The 17,299-nt window shown below is 46.9% G+C and overlaps 2 protein-coding genes across 6 annotated transcripts in view; both read right to left on the bottom strand.

Annotated features, from left to right (window-relative positions):
- MAP4K3 (mitogen-activated protein kinase kinase kinase kinase 3) overlaps window positions 1–2,368 on the bottom strand; it is an 81,044-nt gene extending 78,676 nt beyond the window's left edge. For all 3 annotated transcript variants that reach the window (XM_048935036.1, XM_048935037.1, XM_048935038.1), the window contains exon 1: window positions 2,118–2,368. In XM_048935036.1, coding sequence (XP_048790993.1) covers window positions 2,118–2,366 — 249 coding nt within the window. In that variant the 5' untranslated portion in view covers window positions 2,367–2,368. The remainder of the gene's footprint in view (window positions 1–2,117) is intronic.
- A 6,177-nt stretch (window positions 2,369–8,545) lies between these two features.
- Window positions 8,546–16,675, bottom strand: THUMPD2 (THUMP domain containing 2). 3 transcript variants are annotated; one of them, XM_048935158.1, is made up of 10 exons: window positions 16,373–16,653; window positions 16,128–16,260; window positions 15,542–15,957; window positions 14,299–14,376; window positions 13,477–13,529; window positions 13,106–13,193; window positions 12,429–12,500; window positions 11,970–12,084; window positions 10,794–10,911; window positions 8,546–9,397 (listed from the first exon to the last, which is right to left on the bottom strand). In XM_048935158.1, the coding sequence occupies exons 1-10, from the start codon at window positions 16,583–16,585 to the stop codon at window positions 9,082–9,084; spliced, it is 1,602 nt and encodes a 533-aa protein (XP_048791115.1). In that variant the 5' UTR covers window positions 16,586–16,653; the 3' UTR covers window positions 8,546–9,081. The 3 variants fall into 3 exon arrangements, with proteins under 3 accessions (XP_048791115.1, XP_048791116.1, XP_048791117.1); XM_048935159.1 differs by having other exon boundaries at window positions 16,128–16,244; window positions 16,373–16,483; XM_048935160.1 differs by lacking the exon at window positions 10,794–10,911 and having other exon boundaries at window positions 9,244–9,397; window positions 16,373–16,675.
- Window positions 16,676–17,299: the final 624 nt, after the last annotated feature.

Here is a 17,299-nt window from a genome sequence, read left to right as displayed (position 1 = left end):
ATATTGCTTTATCTATCACAGCAACATATTTTCAGTGGAATGTTATTTATTAAGTCCTTTAGGCATCTTTCAGACCCTCACAGAAAACATTATGTCAGCGTTTGTACCCCTGGGATATCCTAATAACTAAGAATGAGACAAAACTAGATCCAGCTTCATCTCCTACAATAAACATTGGTTGGAAGAGATAAGGTTGACTATGCATATCCAATAAAGAGCTCATCACATGGAAAACACCACCCATTACTTTTCTTACTACAAACTCATTAGTTTATTCCACGCCACTGGCTCTTATAAATACTAAGATCTGTTTTGTTATTTAAAATGCTCCACCTGTCTAACAGCAGGCCCACACATTTCCATAGCTCAGCTCAATGAAAAAGAGCTGAGGAAGTGGATGCCAGCCCGCTCTGCTTTCAGCTCCTCCAAACTTCGCCAGGAAAACAGGTTACAGAAAGGTCAGCATACAGAAAGAATGTCAACACAAGGAGACGTCCTCTTGTTACCGCAATAATACACCTTCCTATACGGCTCTCCCTGCTGAAGGGGGCAAAAATGAAGTTTTCAAGGACTAGTTTGAGGTCATCTGAGTACACCCAGAACTTGGTTCAGATCTGCCGAAACCCCACCGCCGACGAGCTCTGTGTTTACATCAGTAACCTCAGCTCTGCTTGACTGCTTCACTGACCACAAAGTTCACCCACAGAAAGCAAGACTAAGCAAATCAAAGAGGCTTTAATATTAATCCCCTCACAAATTCAGGACAAAGGCCTAGTAAGCCCACACGTGGATAACATACATGAGTGTATTACTTCCTCTTCGTGACATAGAAGTAACCACGCCACATTATGATTCTCAGACTAATTTCACATTCCTCTTTGAAGGCACCCTGGGCAACACCTTGCCTCGAAATGAAATGGGCAATAATTCTCTCAGGAGAAAAGCATGACTCATTTTCCCTATGCTGTTCTCAACCTAGTTGTAAAGTAAGAAAGTGTTTATCCCGCTTTTGCCAACAAGAAATAAATACTTTTAAACTTAGCCCAACATATCTTTGTTCTAATAGATCATCTTCCATCTCAGCTGTCACATGCAAACATGAAACACAGACAAATCCATTCTGAGAGAGAACAAAAAGTTACAAGCAGCGCTGAATGTTGACTGCTAACCAAGCAGTGAACCAACGGTGACAGCAATGTAAATACAATAATCACCAAGAAAACTATGACAAATTCAACAGAAACTAGGAGGCCTCACTCACGTAGTGGTAGTGTAAATAGATATATTCAGCCTACGCATGGAGGTAACATCCTTAAAATAAAACCGTGGACACAGAAAACAGAATTCACATCCATCAGTCACATACAGAGCACTGAGCAAACCCAATCAGTAAGGGATCGCAGGCAGCAGACCAGTTTCAAATGCCATAAACATCAAGTAGGCAGTTTGCAGAAAAATAAGAAACAGTGTGAAGCAAGCAGGCTTGGATAGCTATTAGCACAGCACATTAATACTGCAAAGCAGCAAGGTAGGCAAGACAACACAATAACCCTTTTCAATAAAGCCATGAATCGGGCTGGGGATTAGCACACTGAGAAGGCAGGTACACGAGTGCTGAAGCTTTTCTTACATCCAAGCGAGACAGCCTGAACTAAAGACTGCTCTACCCAAACAAGACGTCACCCTAGGGACGCTCATTTCAAGGCAGAGGTAACGTCAGCGCTACTTTAAAGCGACTGAACCTCCCATCGCAGAACGCTTCGGACCGCTCCGGCACAGCCCTGCCTTCCAGAACCGATTTCGTTAACCAAACTGCGATGCCGCTCGGGAAGCGCGGTGCCGAAGCGACGCTTCCAGCAGCTGTAAGCCTTAAGGGAGCTCCGGGCTCAGCCCCGCCACTCCAGGTGCGCACAGGTGCCTCCCACCCTCGGAGCCCTCAGCGGGCCCGAACAGCGGCAGCACGGGGCACGGCTACCCGAACCGGCACCGCAGCGACGGGACGCGGCTCCGGAGCCCGACAGAAGGCCCAACGCGGAGCTGTCCCAGGGCCCGGCCCGCACGCCCGCAGGTACCGATGCTGGTCCCGAGTGCCGGCCGTCCTGCTCTCGGGCCCGTACCTTGTAGACGTCGCCGTAAGTGCCGCTGCCGATGCGCTGGATGAGCTCGAAGTCCTCCTGGGGGTTACGCCGGGACAGGTCGCACACCCGCCCGCCGGCACCGCTCATGGTGCCGGGGGAAGCCCCGCTCGGCCGCGGCCCCGGACAGGGGAGGGCAGCTGAGGGGAGGGGAGGGCGCCGGACCGCAGCGCTCACCGCCGCCCCCTGCCCCGCTCCGGCAACATGGCGCCGCACAGCCACAACGCGCATGCGCGCCGCCCCGCCCCGGCGGGCCGCGCGTGCGCGGCGAGCGGCGGATGTGTGTTTTTTTGCGCATGCGCCGCCGCAGCAGCTCCGCGTGAGGTGATGAAGCCACGAGGGCCATCGGGGCGGGACGGAGATCGCGAGGGACGTGAGCGCTGCGCCGTGCGCCATGGCGGCGCTGGCAGCGGTGTTCGGGCGTTGAGCTTGTTTCTCTGCTTGAAGCCTGCTTTCCATCCCCACGTATTGCCTGGGCTTTCTCTGATCTTACAGAAAACCTGTGGGTTTCTCCATTCTGATTCCTGTTCACCCAAATACCTTCCTATTCCTTTTTCTCAACGCAACACCCACAGGGACACAAAGGCTGTGCCAAGGACCAATCTGGACACAGCAGCTTCTGGGGCTTTGACGCACTGCAGGACACGTTCCATGCCTCGAGAGCCACAGGGTCGGGCTGGGCTGCTGCTCCCTGCCATCCCATCCTTTGGAGGCTGTCAGCCTTACCTGAATCATAACAATCAGGCAGAGCAAAGCAAACAGCTCTTTTTGAAGCCTCTAGAGATACAGGTGTTGGTGTCACAACTCCTTCCAGCTTCAGCCAACCCCATGCGTACCAAGAGACACAAACACCAGCTCTCACCTCAGACTTCCCTCAGTCAAATCACTGTGATGTGCTGCTGTGGTGCCTCCAGGGACCATGAACCCTTACTGTTCTCAACAGCACCCCAAAGCCACAGAACATACGTCACCGAGGCTGGAGGCAGCATTAGTTCCAGGGCTTACTGTGCTCACAACCCATCTGACCAGATGCCATTTAAGATCTAAAACACCAACGTCCACACTGTGTGTTGGTTGTGGTCATAAGTGTGCCCCAAAGAAAGTGCGGGAAGGGAAGCTATGTGGAGGGCCTGGTTGGATCTGGAGGTGGGAGGGAGGTGAAGAGACCCCCCTGCATCACTCCATCCTGGTATACTCCTGCTGCCCAGGAAGAAGAGCCAAGCCTGGGATACTTCCCAATTTAAGTGTAAAAAGGCAGGAGTGCATCTTGGACACTTTCTCCCTCTCCTTAAACACAAAGTCTTTATACTTCACAGGAAAAAAAATACTTCTCTCCCCCATCACAATGTGGGCAGCCTGAAGACTCAGCTTCTTCCTTGCATGCTTCCTCTTCAAATCTAAAGGCGTGAATCTTCAGCTAGAGAACTGGTGGTTAGGGGAAAGCACCACCTTACCAGAGCAAGCTCAAGGAGCTGCACCTATGCAGGATGGGACCCTCTGCGCTGGTTGCCTTGGCTGTCTGTATACAGCTGCATGGCTATTTACCTCCTTGTAAAGCAGTCACTTCTGTGGTGTCATGTCAAAGAGCAGGGTGCCAGTGGCAGGATGTGCTGGTGTCTCTGAAGAACATGGAAAGTGAAAACAAGAGAAATGGTCTTGAGAAAGAGAGAAAGAGAGGAAGAGAGGAGGAAAGAAAGAAAGAAAGCCACTCTGGCCCTTCCTTTTCTCTTCCCTGCAAGTTCAGTGGCACGGACACTGCTGCCCCAGCCAGCACGTACTGCTGAGGGAAATCGCTGCAGAAAGTAGTATCCTGTGGATAGGGGGGACAAAGGCGAGGGAATAAGTAGTCATGCTCCCACATAAAAGGAAATGTTTTCTGAGGGCTGCTGGCACTTGCTGGTCTTTGGACACTGGGACTGGTATTGGGAGGAGCAGGGCAGAGAAGGACTGACAGGAACCAATTGCAGTGAGAGCTGGGTGTAGGAAAGGAGGAGCATTACCAGCACCAGGAGGGGAGACCAGAGCACCTCATCTACTTTTCCAGCAGGTATCTCTCAGAGGTGCGTTATTAACATGTAGCATGTCTGCCAGCCAATGAGTATGCTTGTGCAACATCCCTTTCAACCTGTCAAAGTCAATCCAGCAGTACAAATGTCACCTGCTCCCTAAGCGACAGCACAGCTCACCTTGTCCATTTCCTAAGAACAAGGCAGGAATTAAATGCTAGCTTGCATAGGAAGGTTGCCTTTCCTCTTGCCCCTGCAGGAGTTAGCAGACCTTAGGTTGAAAAACTGCATTCCAGCATCTCTGGAGGACATCCAGCAGCAGATGTTTCAGGTGACATCAGGAGCCACATGCTAAATAATTATGGCAAAACCCGTCTGCATGGAAACTCCTCAGCTTTCAGAAACTGGAACATTTATGTCCATCCAAGTTACTTTAAATTTAAACTCAAAGATGAAATAGAGAACAATTAGATAGAACAGTCTATTATGGTGCGTTTGCATAAATCCATACTGCACCTACATCCTGAATCTTTTGTGGCTGAAGCTATATGATCACATAGCTCATGTAAAACTGGGAGGTTGATAGCACAGCTACAAAAGCATCCATATGCAGCAGTCTCATTGGTTTGATCGTAGAGAGGATTACTTTCTACTTACAGGCACTTGTAGGTATAGAGTTGCTTCTACTGTTGGTCTGCCTGGCACCAGCCAGCTGCACAAGTGCCTGTTTCTAAGCATCCCTCCCCTTTCTCCTGCAGGGGAAGGGATGTTCACCATAAACCCCACTTTTTATTTCTGTTTTGGTGGCAACAGACTTCAGAAGAATCACCATACTTCCAAGGCATGGCTGCAGCTGATCTCTGCAGGTGCCTCATCACAGCAACCAGTTTCCTTGTGGAAGAAAGCCTCACCCAGCACATTGCAGGTCTTCTGCTCCTCATGACAGGTAATAGTAAAGCACCATTCTAGTGAGGTAATTATGTGTTAAGGCTTCATCAGGTTTCCCTTGAGTAGGCAGCATGTGATGCCAGTAAGTGGAGCACACCTTTCCTCATCTCCAGTTATTGGGCCTTGCATGAACCGATTCACTCACACAAGTGGAATAACCAGTAATTAAAAAACAAAAGAACAACTGAGAAGTGTTCTAAGGCTCATGCAGCAGGACCGTGGGACTAAAACAACCGCTCCCTCTCCATCACATGCAAAGTGATATCTTTTCTCATGAGTAGAGCTGTCCCTCCCTAGAGCTTGCAGTTCCTGGTGTTGGATTGAATGCTTCATGCTGAAGTAGGGAAGGGGAATACTTTCACGAAAACAAAAAGCTAGCTGTAAAATTAATGGTTGTTTACAACTATTACAGAGGGAGAGCTAAAGTCCCCTAACAACAAGAATCCAGTGTGAGCTTGAACCATCCAAACTCACAAGGCTATGCACAATGCTTTCTCTCATGCCAAAGGAAATATTTTGATTCGAGCAGCTGTAATGCACAGGCATAGCTTTTTTTTCCTTTAAAAAGTTTAGAAAGCATAGGCCTGAGGAAAGGCTTGCTGTGCATAGCTAATCTAGCAGCTTAATGAAAATCCTAGCCTGATGAAAAATGCTTAATGAAGACTGAGCCAAGGCTGGGAGGTGGGTGCCTGCAGACAGCTGGGGACAGACTTTCCCCCCAGCTGCCCTTTGCAGAGCTATGCTGTGGGAGGCTGGCGAGGGCCACCCACCGAGGTGGATTACCTGCTCTGTAACCTTCAGATCAGATTACACACAGCACATGCAAAACTATTCTCCTGGCTCCTTGGAAGCATGCATTGGACTCTGCTTCTACAGAGGGGATTCTGCATCACAGCTGCAACTTTTGCTCAGTGTGATTTTGCCACGTGGGTCAAGTCTGATCATGAACAGAGGCTTTTGCTATCATGCTCAGTTTGAAGGGGCAGGCGTGACTGAGGTCACAGAGGGGAATCCTTTAAAGTAATAACCAAGAAGTTAACTGGAAACACTTCACAACCACAGAGTTACAACACAGTCCAGCACAATTGGGTAACACACTAGAACAACATGAATACCAGTAATTATAACCTGTTTGCTACCCAAGATAACTTGTATCAACAAAGTTGGGTGCAAGTTATTTGATAATTAAGGCATTTCTTTTGTTACTTGCTCTCTGCTGCATCTCAGAATATCAAAGTGATTATTTCATTTGCAGCAATATTTTGCACTATTTCTATTTTCAAGGATCTGTAAGTAAAGAAATAAAGAAAAAGTCACTGTTGCCAGATGAATCCTAGACAGAATTATATCCTTTTTCCCAGGGCATTTTGTGTAATGTTATGATTCAGTACATTTGCATTTGATCTGAAAGATAGAGTTTGTTGCCCTTCCCCATTTCCCAGTGCTCAAATACACCTTTTCCTAAAACTAAAAAATATGTGCCTGCATCTTTTATACACATATTTATATATCCTTTGTATATGAAGTTCCTGCATAATTTGGAAATAACCAAGATTTTCGTTCTGAGCACCTGGCCTGCCCTGCAAGAAAAGGTTAAATGACTCCATTCCTGGAAGGTCTCTTTCTGCTTAGGCAAACCTGCCTCTGTCAAAACGTTTACAGCTACAATGTCATGGCTTGGAAGTGGTCTTGCAAAGGAGAAAGAGTTCATAAACCAGGAGGATCACAGCATGGTTGGTGCTTACACCACGCATTCACTACAAGCAGTGCAGCAGGAAGTTAGAGCCCCAGAAAGCCTCTCCTGTCTGGGCAAAATGCCACCTCCGCAACAAAGGAATGGCGAGTTCTGGAGGGGAGCGGCTTTGCATTTTCCAGTGCTTAATGGAAGTGACAGGTGAGTGAACAGATCAAAGCACCAGTCTGATCTGTCAGACAGCACTCAAACTGACAGTGCCAGTCCCCACAATTAAAATACTTCTGTGCTACGCTGATGCATCTGTCACAGCTCATCCAAAACTACAATCCTCTGCCATCACCTGAAAGCCACTGTTGCCTCCAGTGCATGGCATCCATGCATTCGTTACCAGAGTGGTGTTTCACACCAGGTGGGCACAGGAAAAAAGCTGGCTGGATTCCTGGGACTGCTGGACTGCTTCACAACAAGCATGGGCTCTGAACAAAAAAAGATGGAGGTAAACAACCCGTATTGTGAGCGTAGGGATGGGAAGAGAAGGGAGAAGTGAGAGAAGAACAAAAGACTGATGCTTAATGCAATTATCATCCATTAGATGACAGCAGAAAAAGTCAGTGGCAAATTCAGCAAACAGTTGTACAGCAGAGACTAAAAACCAACAGATCAATAAATTGAATTAGGAAGAATCAAGATACCAGGAAGCAAGGGCAGGATATATCAGCATCAGAGCTAAGCACAGCTTGGAGCTTGCCTTCCCTGCACTTCTGTGCTTGCCTCTACCAGTGAGCATAGAGCAAAATTCTCACTAAATACTGTTAGGTCCTGTTGGAGCCGTATTTTACCCACTTGTGTATTTGTCTTGTCAAAAACAAATGGATGCAATAATGCTCTATCAAAATGGTTTATGCATCTAATAGACAGTCCTGACGGAATTGGCTGATGTAGTCACCAAGCCACTCTCAGTGATATTTGAAAAGTCATGGCAGTCAGGTGAAATCCTTGGTGACTGGAAAAAAGGCATTGTCACACACACTTTTAAAAGGTGCAGAAAGGATGACCAAGGAAATTACTGACCAGACAGCCTTACCTCAGTGCCAAGGAAGATCATGGAACAGATGCTCATGGAAGCTATGCTAAGGCACGTGGAAGACAGTGGTAATACTAAACAACCAACATGACTTCACCAGGGGCAGGTCCTGCCTGACCAACGTACTGGTGCTCTACGACAGCATCAGTAACCGCATCAGTGAACAAGGGAAGAGACACTGACGTCACCTGTCAGGACAAGGCCTTTGACATGGTCCCCCATAACACTGTTCTCTCTAATAGGAAAGATATGGACTTGGCCGGTGGATCGTCTGATGGACAAGGAACTGGTTATGATATTGTACCCAGACACTGGTGGTCAATGGCTCAGTGTCCAGACTGGATGGAGGTAAGCAGTGCTCCTCATGGGTCAGCACCGGGACCAATGCCCTGTAACATCATGACATCAACAGTGGGACTCAATGCACCCTCAGCGACCCCATTACACAGACTAGATTAACTAAGACTTCCCCCTTTTCAGAAAAAGAAAACAAAAAATGTACGTACTTCTTTGCAGACAGAAGTCACCTTGAACTGTTAATTCATTCTGCAAGCATTTCTGGCTTCTACACTACACCTTTAGAGCAATGTTATCAAGCAAGGAAAAACATAATCTTGATAGAAATAAGCTTTCATGCTAAAAGCTCAAGCATTCCGATTAGATTCATGCAAACCCCACAAGGAATTAATACCAAAAATAATTTATTTTCCACAACATGGTATCTGAATAGCAACAATTCAAATTCATCATAAGATAGCTTTAAAATAATACAAGACTGCAAGGCACGTAGTAAGGCTCTCCATCCAGTCCTCAAGAATAGCTGGAGGCTTCTTAAGCAGCACTTCCTAAGAATATCAAAGGGGAAGAAAACCCATTTCCATGTAGTATTACCATGTTTTTGTGGTACTTCAGCACTTGAAGTCTTTCTCTCATGAAGAACTCATGCTGATATAGAGAGGATTTGTCTGAACAAGGATTTGAGGACTCTGCCTTGTTACAGCAGTTTATATTAAAAACATTTGAAACACGAAAAGGAATCTTCCATCTAAAAGCCAAAGTGAGAAAAGCAACAGCCTAGTACACTCAAGTAAACTGAGGTGAGCTAGCAAATGTCTCAGAGTTTGGACTAGCAGAGTTACACCAGTTCACTGCCATGCTGCTTTCAAGTCTATCAGGATTCAAGTTCAACACTGGCACAATGCACAAAAGCTACTAATTCCCAGCAGTAGAGATCTTCCTGTATTTGTATATGAAAGCATCCGTCTTTCCAAGACTAACTTCATAGATGCCATCTGGCACCAGAGACCCAAAACACATCTGTCCGCAGCTGAGAACAGGTTCTTCAACACCAGTCCCTGAGGTGGATGAGTTCCCATCATTATTCAAGGCTTTCACAGCGGTCGTTTCACCTGCACCATCAGAAATGGCATGAAGCGATTCATTTTCAGCAGTCTTGGCACTGCCATCCATGCGCTTACGGAGATCTTGATTCAGCAACAACACAATAATCCCTCCAACACGAAGCACTCTGGCAATTGCAGAAAATAATAAAGGTTACGTGTTCGTCCTGCCTGGATTCATTTAGAACTCAACAACAATGATACTTCAGACGTCATTTGCATTCAATGAAGCACCTAAACACATTAAGTGTAACTGCAAATACTGCTTTACTGAGTTGGCCCAAGGGAATTTAAATTCCCCAGCCGAATGGGAGAACCGGGCCCTCTACTGACTCACAAACCTTTCTGACCTTAGGAGCTCTTTCCATTTGAGCAGTAGGGAAGAGGGACTCAGCTTCTTAGCTCCTCATATTCTTACAACAATTGAGTCTCAATATGAGAAGCAAGGCCTGAGCCTTCACTGGCCTGCAAAGGAACAGCTTCCCATTACAGCAAAAGGGAGAGCTTTCCAGGCTGGTAAAGCAATTCTGAAGCTGGCCTTTCCCTTTGAAAATGTTGAAAGATTTGTCCCTTTCTGTACTCAACTGACCTTTCAAGTCTGTCAGATACAGGAAACAAGAAAATTAACCACTGTTTGTAGTTTATTTTTTCTTACCACATAAAAGAAACACTACACTTGGCTTTGAAAGAAGGAAAAAAAGGCTATTTTGGCTCTCACTGCAAGTGCATTGAACAGTCTTACTGGTAGGGCTCTCATGGTAACAGTCCTCTCCTCGCTTCCCCCTTCCCAGGGAGATATTTTGCTTAGAATGACCCAGCAGAGCAAATGAGACCAGAAGATAAGAACGTGAAACAAGGGTAAAAAGCAGGGATAGTCAGCGTGAGCTGACAGAAGACTGCCCAGCCATTCTGTGGAGCTACCTCACCCTCTTCCCCATCTTGCTTTCAGCCAGAAAGTTAAATTAGGTGGCAGATAGCTTCAACTGCCCGTTAGAAGCAACTTGTTATTAGCTTGATATAACTCTGCCACTGACCGGGTGAGAGATGATGAGAGGCATCTGAACAAGACCAGGTGGCTAGCTGGATATTCCAGTACAGTGTCAAAAAGGAAAATGCGTATCACTGCTTTCCAGTCTGAGATCTTTCCTGCCAAGGCAGGCTAGTAGAAGCTTGATTGTGAACCCAAAATGAAAGCACGTGATTTTATACAGGCCTGAGAAATGTTTATTGCTTTATTGTTTTTAAATTTTGCTTGGCTACCCTCCTTTACTCTTTCATCTCACAATACCATCATGGCTCAGACAACAGTCTCACTTCTTTTTAGCCTGCACTGCCATCAGCACTTCCACTATCTGCAAGACAAGTCACAGCAGCCTCTGAGGAACAAGTGAAGGACTCAGACTTTCACAGTCTGCACAGGATCATGTTACTGAACTGGAGAGCGTTTCGAACAAAGCAGACATTGTTAGCTTGGGATTTAAGATCACAAGACATCACTACATTTCCACCAAAGGCCGCACATACCTCTCCATCTCCTGGAGAATATCTGGTAGGAGCTGTATGTCTTTTGTGATCTTGAACTTCTTCCCAAACGGAATATCCGAAATCACGGCATCAAAGCTTTCTGAGGGCAACGGCAGCGCTGCAGAATAAAGGTAGGCCCTGACATCTGACAGTCTGCAAAACGAACAGCAGCCGCGCCCTCATTCACCTTACTGAATGTTCTGCCAGCTCTTTCATGAGTTATGCCACTGGATTCAGAGCTGCTCTTCTTTTTTTTTTTCCCCTCACAAACAACGTTACGAACATTACCAGCCTAATGCACACTGAGTGGAGACAAATCCATGAGAGTACTGCCCAGCTCTCAACATTCTCTGTTACTGGTGATATGTTTGCCTCAACAGCAAGACTTCCCTAGCAGGACACTGCACAGTTCAAATTAACTGCTGTTTCTCAACACACAGTAAATCTTTACAAGCAAAATGCAAAGTAAGAGCTAAGCTTGCAAGTGCTCAAGCACAGATGTTTAAATGTACAGGTATTAAAGGCAAAAAGCCACATGTTGGATTCTCCTCTACCCATTCTTTCTCCCAGTAATTGTATTACAACCAGAATCACTTTAGGGAAATACTGAAAAGGTGTAAGCTCTAACAGAATCAAACTTTCTGCATCCCAGGGGTATTTAGTTTTCTTGATAATGATGCAGCAGTGCACCCTCGTGGTCAAAAGCCAATCACACAACAGGCTGGGTTGACCAAAGTATAGACTTCAGGTGACAGGGAAGACCGTGGGTGCTTCATCCTACAGGATGCTCAGGACTTAGTGGATGAGGCAAGCAATCTGAACGCAGCTTTAGGGTTAGCCCTGCTCCGAGCAGATGACATGACTAAAGATCTCCAATAGTCCCTTCCCACCTAAACCCCGCTGTGATTCTGTGCCAGCCTTTCCAGAATTGGCTAGAGACCATTTTGCGGTTTCCTATTAAGACAGTTACTGCCTGTGTCTGAAGATTATTCTATTCTGAGCTTATTCTTGTCAAATTTCAGCGAGGCACAGAGCAAACAATTATGCAGTCACTACCCATCTATTTACTTTTAAAGATAGCTCTATTACAGACCACCTCAAGACCACCTATACAACCACTGAAACACAAAAGACTTTGCACTTCGAAAGTCTCACTCTGAAAGCTTACATACATACCTTTCACAGAAGCTTTAAACAACTCAATTTTATCATCCAAGCCCGCAGTCTTAATATTCACACTTGCACCCTCTAATTGTGAATCACTTGTATCTGTACCCCAGTAACAGGCTTCCTATTCAGAAAAAAACAGAAAAGTCTTTTAGACAATTCGCTGTTCTGTGACACTGACACCTCCATTTCCAGGACAGGCATTCTTAAAAGAGCAGCCATGGGTGCCAAACAGAAGCCCTGCAGACCATTAGCAGAGAGCTCACTGCATCTGTACAACACGTAGGACTTTGCTTTACATCCTTCTGGAGGAATGTCTGTCCTAAGACACTTTAAACAACTGTCTATAAAGATTATTTTGGTTCCAGGTTTTCACTGATGGACACTGGTATAACTACAGTACAGATTTTTTCTTGGTGCAACTACAAGTCTTGTTCAAACCCTCACTACTGTGAGTGAGACACTTACAGGCCACTCTTTGGCAGCTTCCAGCAGGATGGTTCCCAGCCCACACATGGGATCCAGCACGAAGGCACCCACCTACAAGAATAAAGGGGCTGTCACACACTGAGCAAGACACACTCCTCCCTCAGTACAAAGCTTACTCAGTCATGTACTGATTTTTCACCTCCTACTCAGCTGCACAGAATCCAATGCAGATAACAAGTCATTGCTTTATCAGGCCAAACTGGCTGGTAAGACGATATCATATAAAGCATGAATAGCTTTAACAAATACAATGCATCTAGTGTTGAGGTCACATATAGGGAAAATTCATGACTGGACAGCAGACAGATACTGGTTACAAATTAACCTGTGCATCACAGAGGCTTCTGTTTTCCTGGCAAAAACAACCCTAGACTTCAGCTTTGACACCTCAACAGTGAAAAAAACCCTTGCAATGTAAACATATCTGTACAAGGAGTAACACTGTGCTTAGAAAGACCTGGAACTATAGAGCAGGTATCTGGCTGACACCTGCTGACAGCGCACTCTGAGCACCAGTAAGGCAACCTTTATCCATGTGGATGAACACACAGGGCATGGAAATCACCACACTGCTCCAGAACTCCAGCTTCAGCCCTTCCAAGCAGAAAACCACCCTTATGGAGGGCTCTGCATCTTTGCCATGAACATTCACTTACACTTATTTCAGCCAGAGATGCCATGGCCCAGGCAACAGTTGACCGCAGGCCTGCTGTTCTGATATACTCTCTGTTTGCCAACGGAAGCCTGTAGACACCAAAATCAATGTAAGGTAATGGTACAGCCACCCAGAAAAGACCACGTAAGATGAAATACCAAAAGAACTGAATTTCCCAGGTCTGAACACAGACAGAAACCAGTCTGCTTTTAGCCATGTGCTCACTGCCAAGCCTGGCCTATGTGCTCAGGTAAACTCCAGGTAGGCTTTAAGAATACTGATCCAAAAGCTAAACACAGAGGACAGCAGGACTATTTAGAAATTATGCCTGTTCTGCGCTGCCAAAACAAATCTGGTGATGAGAATGCCTACCTGAAAAGAGGAATCCCCACGACTGAGTGAATGTCATTAAGATGTAGAAAGATCTGAAAGAATAACACCAGAATCTCTCAACTTGAGATGGCAGTAGCTTCAACTCATTTCAGCCAGACACAGAAGATGATTCTATGAATTTCCAATCCCAGTCTAAGTGTAAAAATACATGCTTTACAAATTTATGATTAATTGGAAGATAAACTGAAGGCTGGTTCAAAGATTATTTAATATCCAGGAGAGGTTTTTTGTCAGGAATCCATCAGCAAGCACTTTGATTTTTACAGAAACTACTTTTTATTTTTTTAAATAATGTGTTTTTTTTTTAACCTATAAACTTACTGTAAGTAGAGACCACTGACTGCATACTAGCACTTGGCCATTCACTCCCTGCCCTTTTTAATTCTCTGTTTTTCTAAAAAAAGCACTGCCATTAAGGAGCATTGCAGCTGGAAGCCCAACACAGATAATCCTTCCAGGCAGGTTGGGGAGCTCCATTTTCCACACGTGGAGAGTCAAGCAGTTTATATGAGTGCCAGATCTTGAGACATCTCCTGTGTGGGTCCTCCCCCAGTCAGTGCAGGCCCATGCTGGCCTTTCCAGTGTTTATGACTGGAGCTACAGTGCTCTGCAAGGTGTGTACACGTGCCACTGAAAAACTCTGCTCAGCACTACCAGATGATTTCTAGTTAAACTCAGCAGCAGAACGACAAATGGGAGGAAGCTGTGGTACTGCAAGCAAAGAGAACAGAGGAAAAAATAAAGGACTCTGGGGCCAATTCTGGATGAAGCAACAGGCCACCCAGCAGACAAGTGCCCTACCTCCAGGTCAGGAGTGCGCAGATCAGCCTGCCATCCAAACTGCTTCCTCAGCGCTATGCCAACTGCTCTTCCAATCTCCTGCAAAGGGAGACACGAGGATCAGGCAATAAACATAAAAGAAATACGAAAATTACAGATCACAGCCTTGACTGCACAGCCCTCATAAGTACCCAGGAAGAGTCCCTCTTTATTCACAGAAAATAAATTGTACAAAGAAGAGGAACAACAGCACAGATTGACAGATGTGCAAACATCTCAAAACTGCTGCACACCTGGAGCGTGGAAAGCTGAAATTTAAGTCCTGCCCAAGTTTGAGCAAGCAGCTGTAGTCATTTCAGGGCTGCATATCACACGCAAAGTATTTTGGATGACTGCAAACTGGATCACCTAAAGGGAAACCTACCTACATGTAAGTGCAATTCTCAGTTTTAATGCTTTTGTCACCTCTAGAAGTCTCTGCCTTCAGACTAACAGTTCAAACACACAGCACAAATTTAAGCAAACGCTGCTGCTGGCAGCCTCACACATCCCATCTTCCCAAGGCACCAACTTCAGTAGAGAAAAAAGATCTACTGATAACTACTGCTACCTTCACGTAAGGGAAACCTAAATACGCTGCAGCTACCTTTATTATTATCTTTTCACAGTGAAAATACATTGCAGCTGAGAATAGTGCTGGATGGAAATAGGATGGAAAGCACCTCCAAAGGTCTCTACGTCATTCAAGAGAGTTTTGGGGCCCAGTAAGGCTGAGATCCACAGCCCAGAGCATGTCCCAGGGCTGCACCACTCTCCTCAGAAACAAACCCTTGAATGTCCAAGCAGCACCCTTCCAAACTGTCACAACTGGGAGCTGCTCAGCTCCTCCGTCCTTGCAGCAGCCCTCCAGGCAGCTGAGAGCTACGTGCACTTTGCTCCTCGGCCACCAGGCTTCACCTACCCTGCTACTCAGCCTCTTACCTCCACCAGTCCTCAATAAAAGGCACTGATTTGAAAAAAGGAGAAAAAAAGAAAAAAAAAAAAAAAAAGGAAAAAGTAACAGTTTCCTGAAGTTAACAACAGCACTCGTATTTCTACTTTCTTAAGGTAGATTCAGGTTTTACGGCTTTTTTTTCTTCTTCTTTGAGATCAGACAGGATCAGTCTGTTACTACTGTTACTAAACAGAATTTAAACTGCAAATAAACTACATGTCTCCTTTCACCTCTGCTAAAATCTGTGAGAACACGGATACTTTATCATACCTGTGAAGTGAGTATCTTGGCAATCGCTCCACTACAACGACACGAAACTCTGAAACTGAAGTTCTGCTTCTCATTCTCAGTAGGTTGCTCTGTGCTGCTTTTGGGAGGGCCTTCTAAAGAAGTCTTGTTTTCAGTCTGGCACTCCTGGTCACTCTCCTCCTCTGACACCACACAGTTCTCTCCAGCTCCTGCTTGACATTCTTCAGGCACAGTCTCTCCTACTTGCTCCGTTTTCTGTCTTTTAGATGCAATATTAATCTCTTCTTCTGATTTTCTCTTGTGAGGTTTTGGGCTTTCTTGAGAAACCTCATCCTTTTTCCCCTCATGACTACGAAGTTTTCTCCAAGTAGCGATAACATCCAGGCAGGACTTGGGTTCCTCAGTGAGAAGGCTTTTAATCTCATGCAGCATTTTCCCTGGAAGAAAAAGCAGTTTAAGCAGTTCAATCTCAGCTCTTCATTCTCTTACAGCACGAGAGCAGCTGTCCACAGAGATCACGCTTAGGTGCCATCGAGGTGTGAATCCCGAAGGGCAGCAGCCTTCACCACAGGCAGCTCTCTATACAGGGGCGAGCAGCGAACGGTACCTTTATTTCTAGAGACGGAAAGCGGGACGCGCTTCTTCAGCAGCAGGAACAGCCGCTCTCCCGACTTGAGCTCCTTCAGCTCACCCGGTTCCGCGGCGGTGGTGAAGAAAACCTTCCCTAAGACATAGTCCACCTTAGAGAAACAAGCAGACGCACAGAAACGCGCTTTCTGTCAGCATTGAGGACCCCCCCCCGCGGTGGGGGGGTACGGCCGCAGGCAGCGCCCCGCGCGGTGCCGCCCTCACCTCAGTAGCGCCGAGCCGCGCGCGCACCTCCCGCGCCAAGAAGGGCTCGAGACCGCGGCCCGCCGTGCAGAAGTACCGCGCGCCCGCCGCCATCTTGCCCCACCCCCGCCGCCATTTCGGGCCGCCCCCGGGGCGCGGCGGGGCTCTTCCTCGCGCCGTGCGCCCGAGGAGCGAACGTGACGTGCGGAGTGCCGGCGCGTTGGGAAACGTCATCAGTCTTCCTCCTTCCCGCTTAGTACGGGGGAACGGAGGCGGAGTATGAAGTACAGCGGCCGCCAGCAGTCCTGTACGGTCCGGTCTGAGCCCGAAAGGGCAGAAACGCTCCGAAGGAGTGAAGTCCAGTCTCACCTGCCGCAAATCAGAGAGCACTGGATCAAACTAGAAAGAATTTTTTAAAAAATGGAGCTGTCCCTTGGCTGGAATAAAACAAACTGTGCTCCAGTCCACGCTGGTTTGCAGCAAGCACTCAAAAGCAAGAGGCGGCAGATCCGAAGGCATGCCAGGTGGAAACCGGAACTCGATCCTGGCTCGTTTTTCTCAGCCGGAAGGGTCTCCGTTTCTTGCTTTTTCTTTCTCCATCCATAGCGGTGTTCCCGGCCCAGGAGCGGCACACAGCAGCGCTCAGCACAGCCCAGCAGGGTGCGTGCCGAGCTGAGGAACAGCCGTGCCCCGCCATGGCAGCAGTCGTGGCCGACGCCCAGAAGCAGCCAGCAATGCCTGCTACTGACACTGCGGGCTCTGAGCACAGCTCTGTCCCGAGATGGGCCTCCGAACACAAAGCCACAGGCAAATTGTGGTGCCCCAGCAAAGACACCGTGCAATCCTAGAATCCTTACGAAGTGGAAGGGACACTTCCAGTTCAACTCGCCTGCAATCAACAGGGACATCCACAGCTAGGTCTTGACCCGTTTTGGTTCTGATGCCTGT

The sequence above is a fragment of the Lagopus muta genome, chromosome 2 (genome assembly GCF_023343835.1).
Source record: "Lagopus muta isolate bLagMut1 chromosome 2, bLagMut1 primary, whole genome shotgun sequence".
NCBI lineage: Eukaryota > Metazoa > Chordata > Aves > Galliformes > Phasianidae > Lagopus > Lagopus muta.
The sequence above is the reverse complement of the archived record's forward strand: the minus strand, read 5'-3'. Positions and strand labels throughout refer to the sequence as shown.

Coding starts and splice junctions, on each gene's coding strand:
- THUMPD2 (XM_048935158.1), bottom strand. CDS start 16,585: ATGACGTTTCCCAACGCGCCGGCACTCCGCACGTCACGTTCGCTCCTC. Junction 14,377..15,541: donor CCAAGATACTCACTTCACAG/GTATGATAAAGT, acceptor CTCCCTTTGCAG/GAGATTGGAAGAGCAGTTGG. Junction 9,398..10,793: donor ATTCTCCAGGAGATGGAGAG/GTATGTGCGGCC, acceptor TGCAATTGCCAG/AGTGCTTCGTGTTGGAGGGA.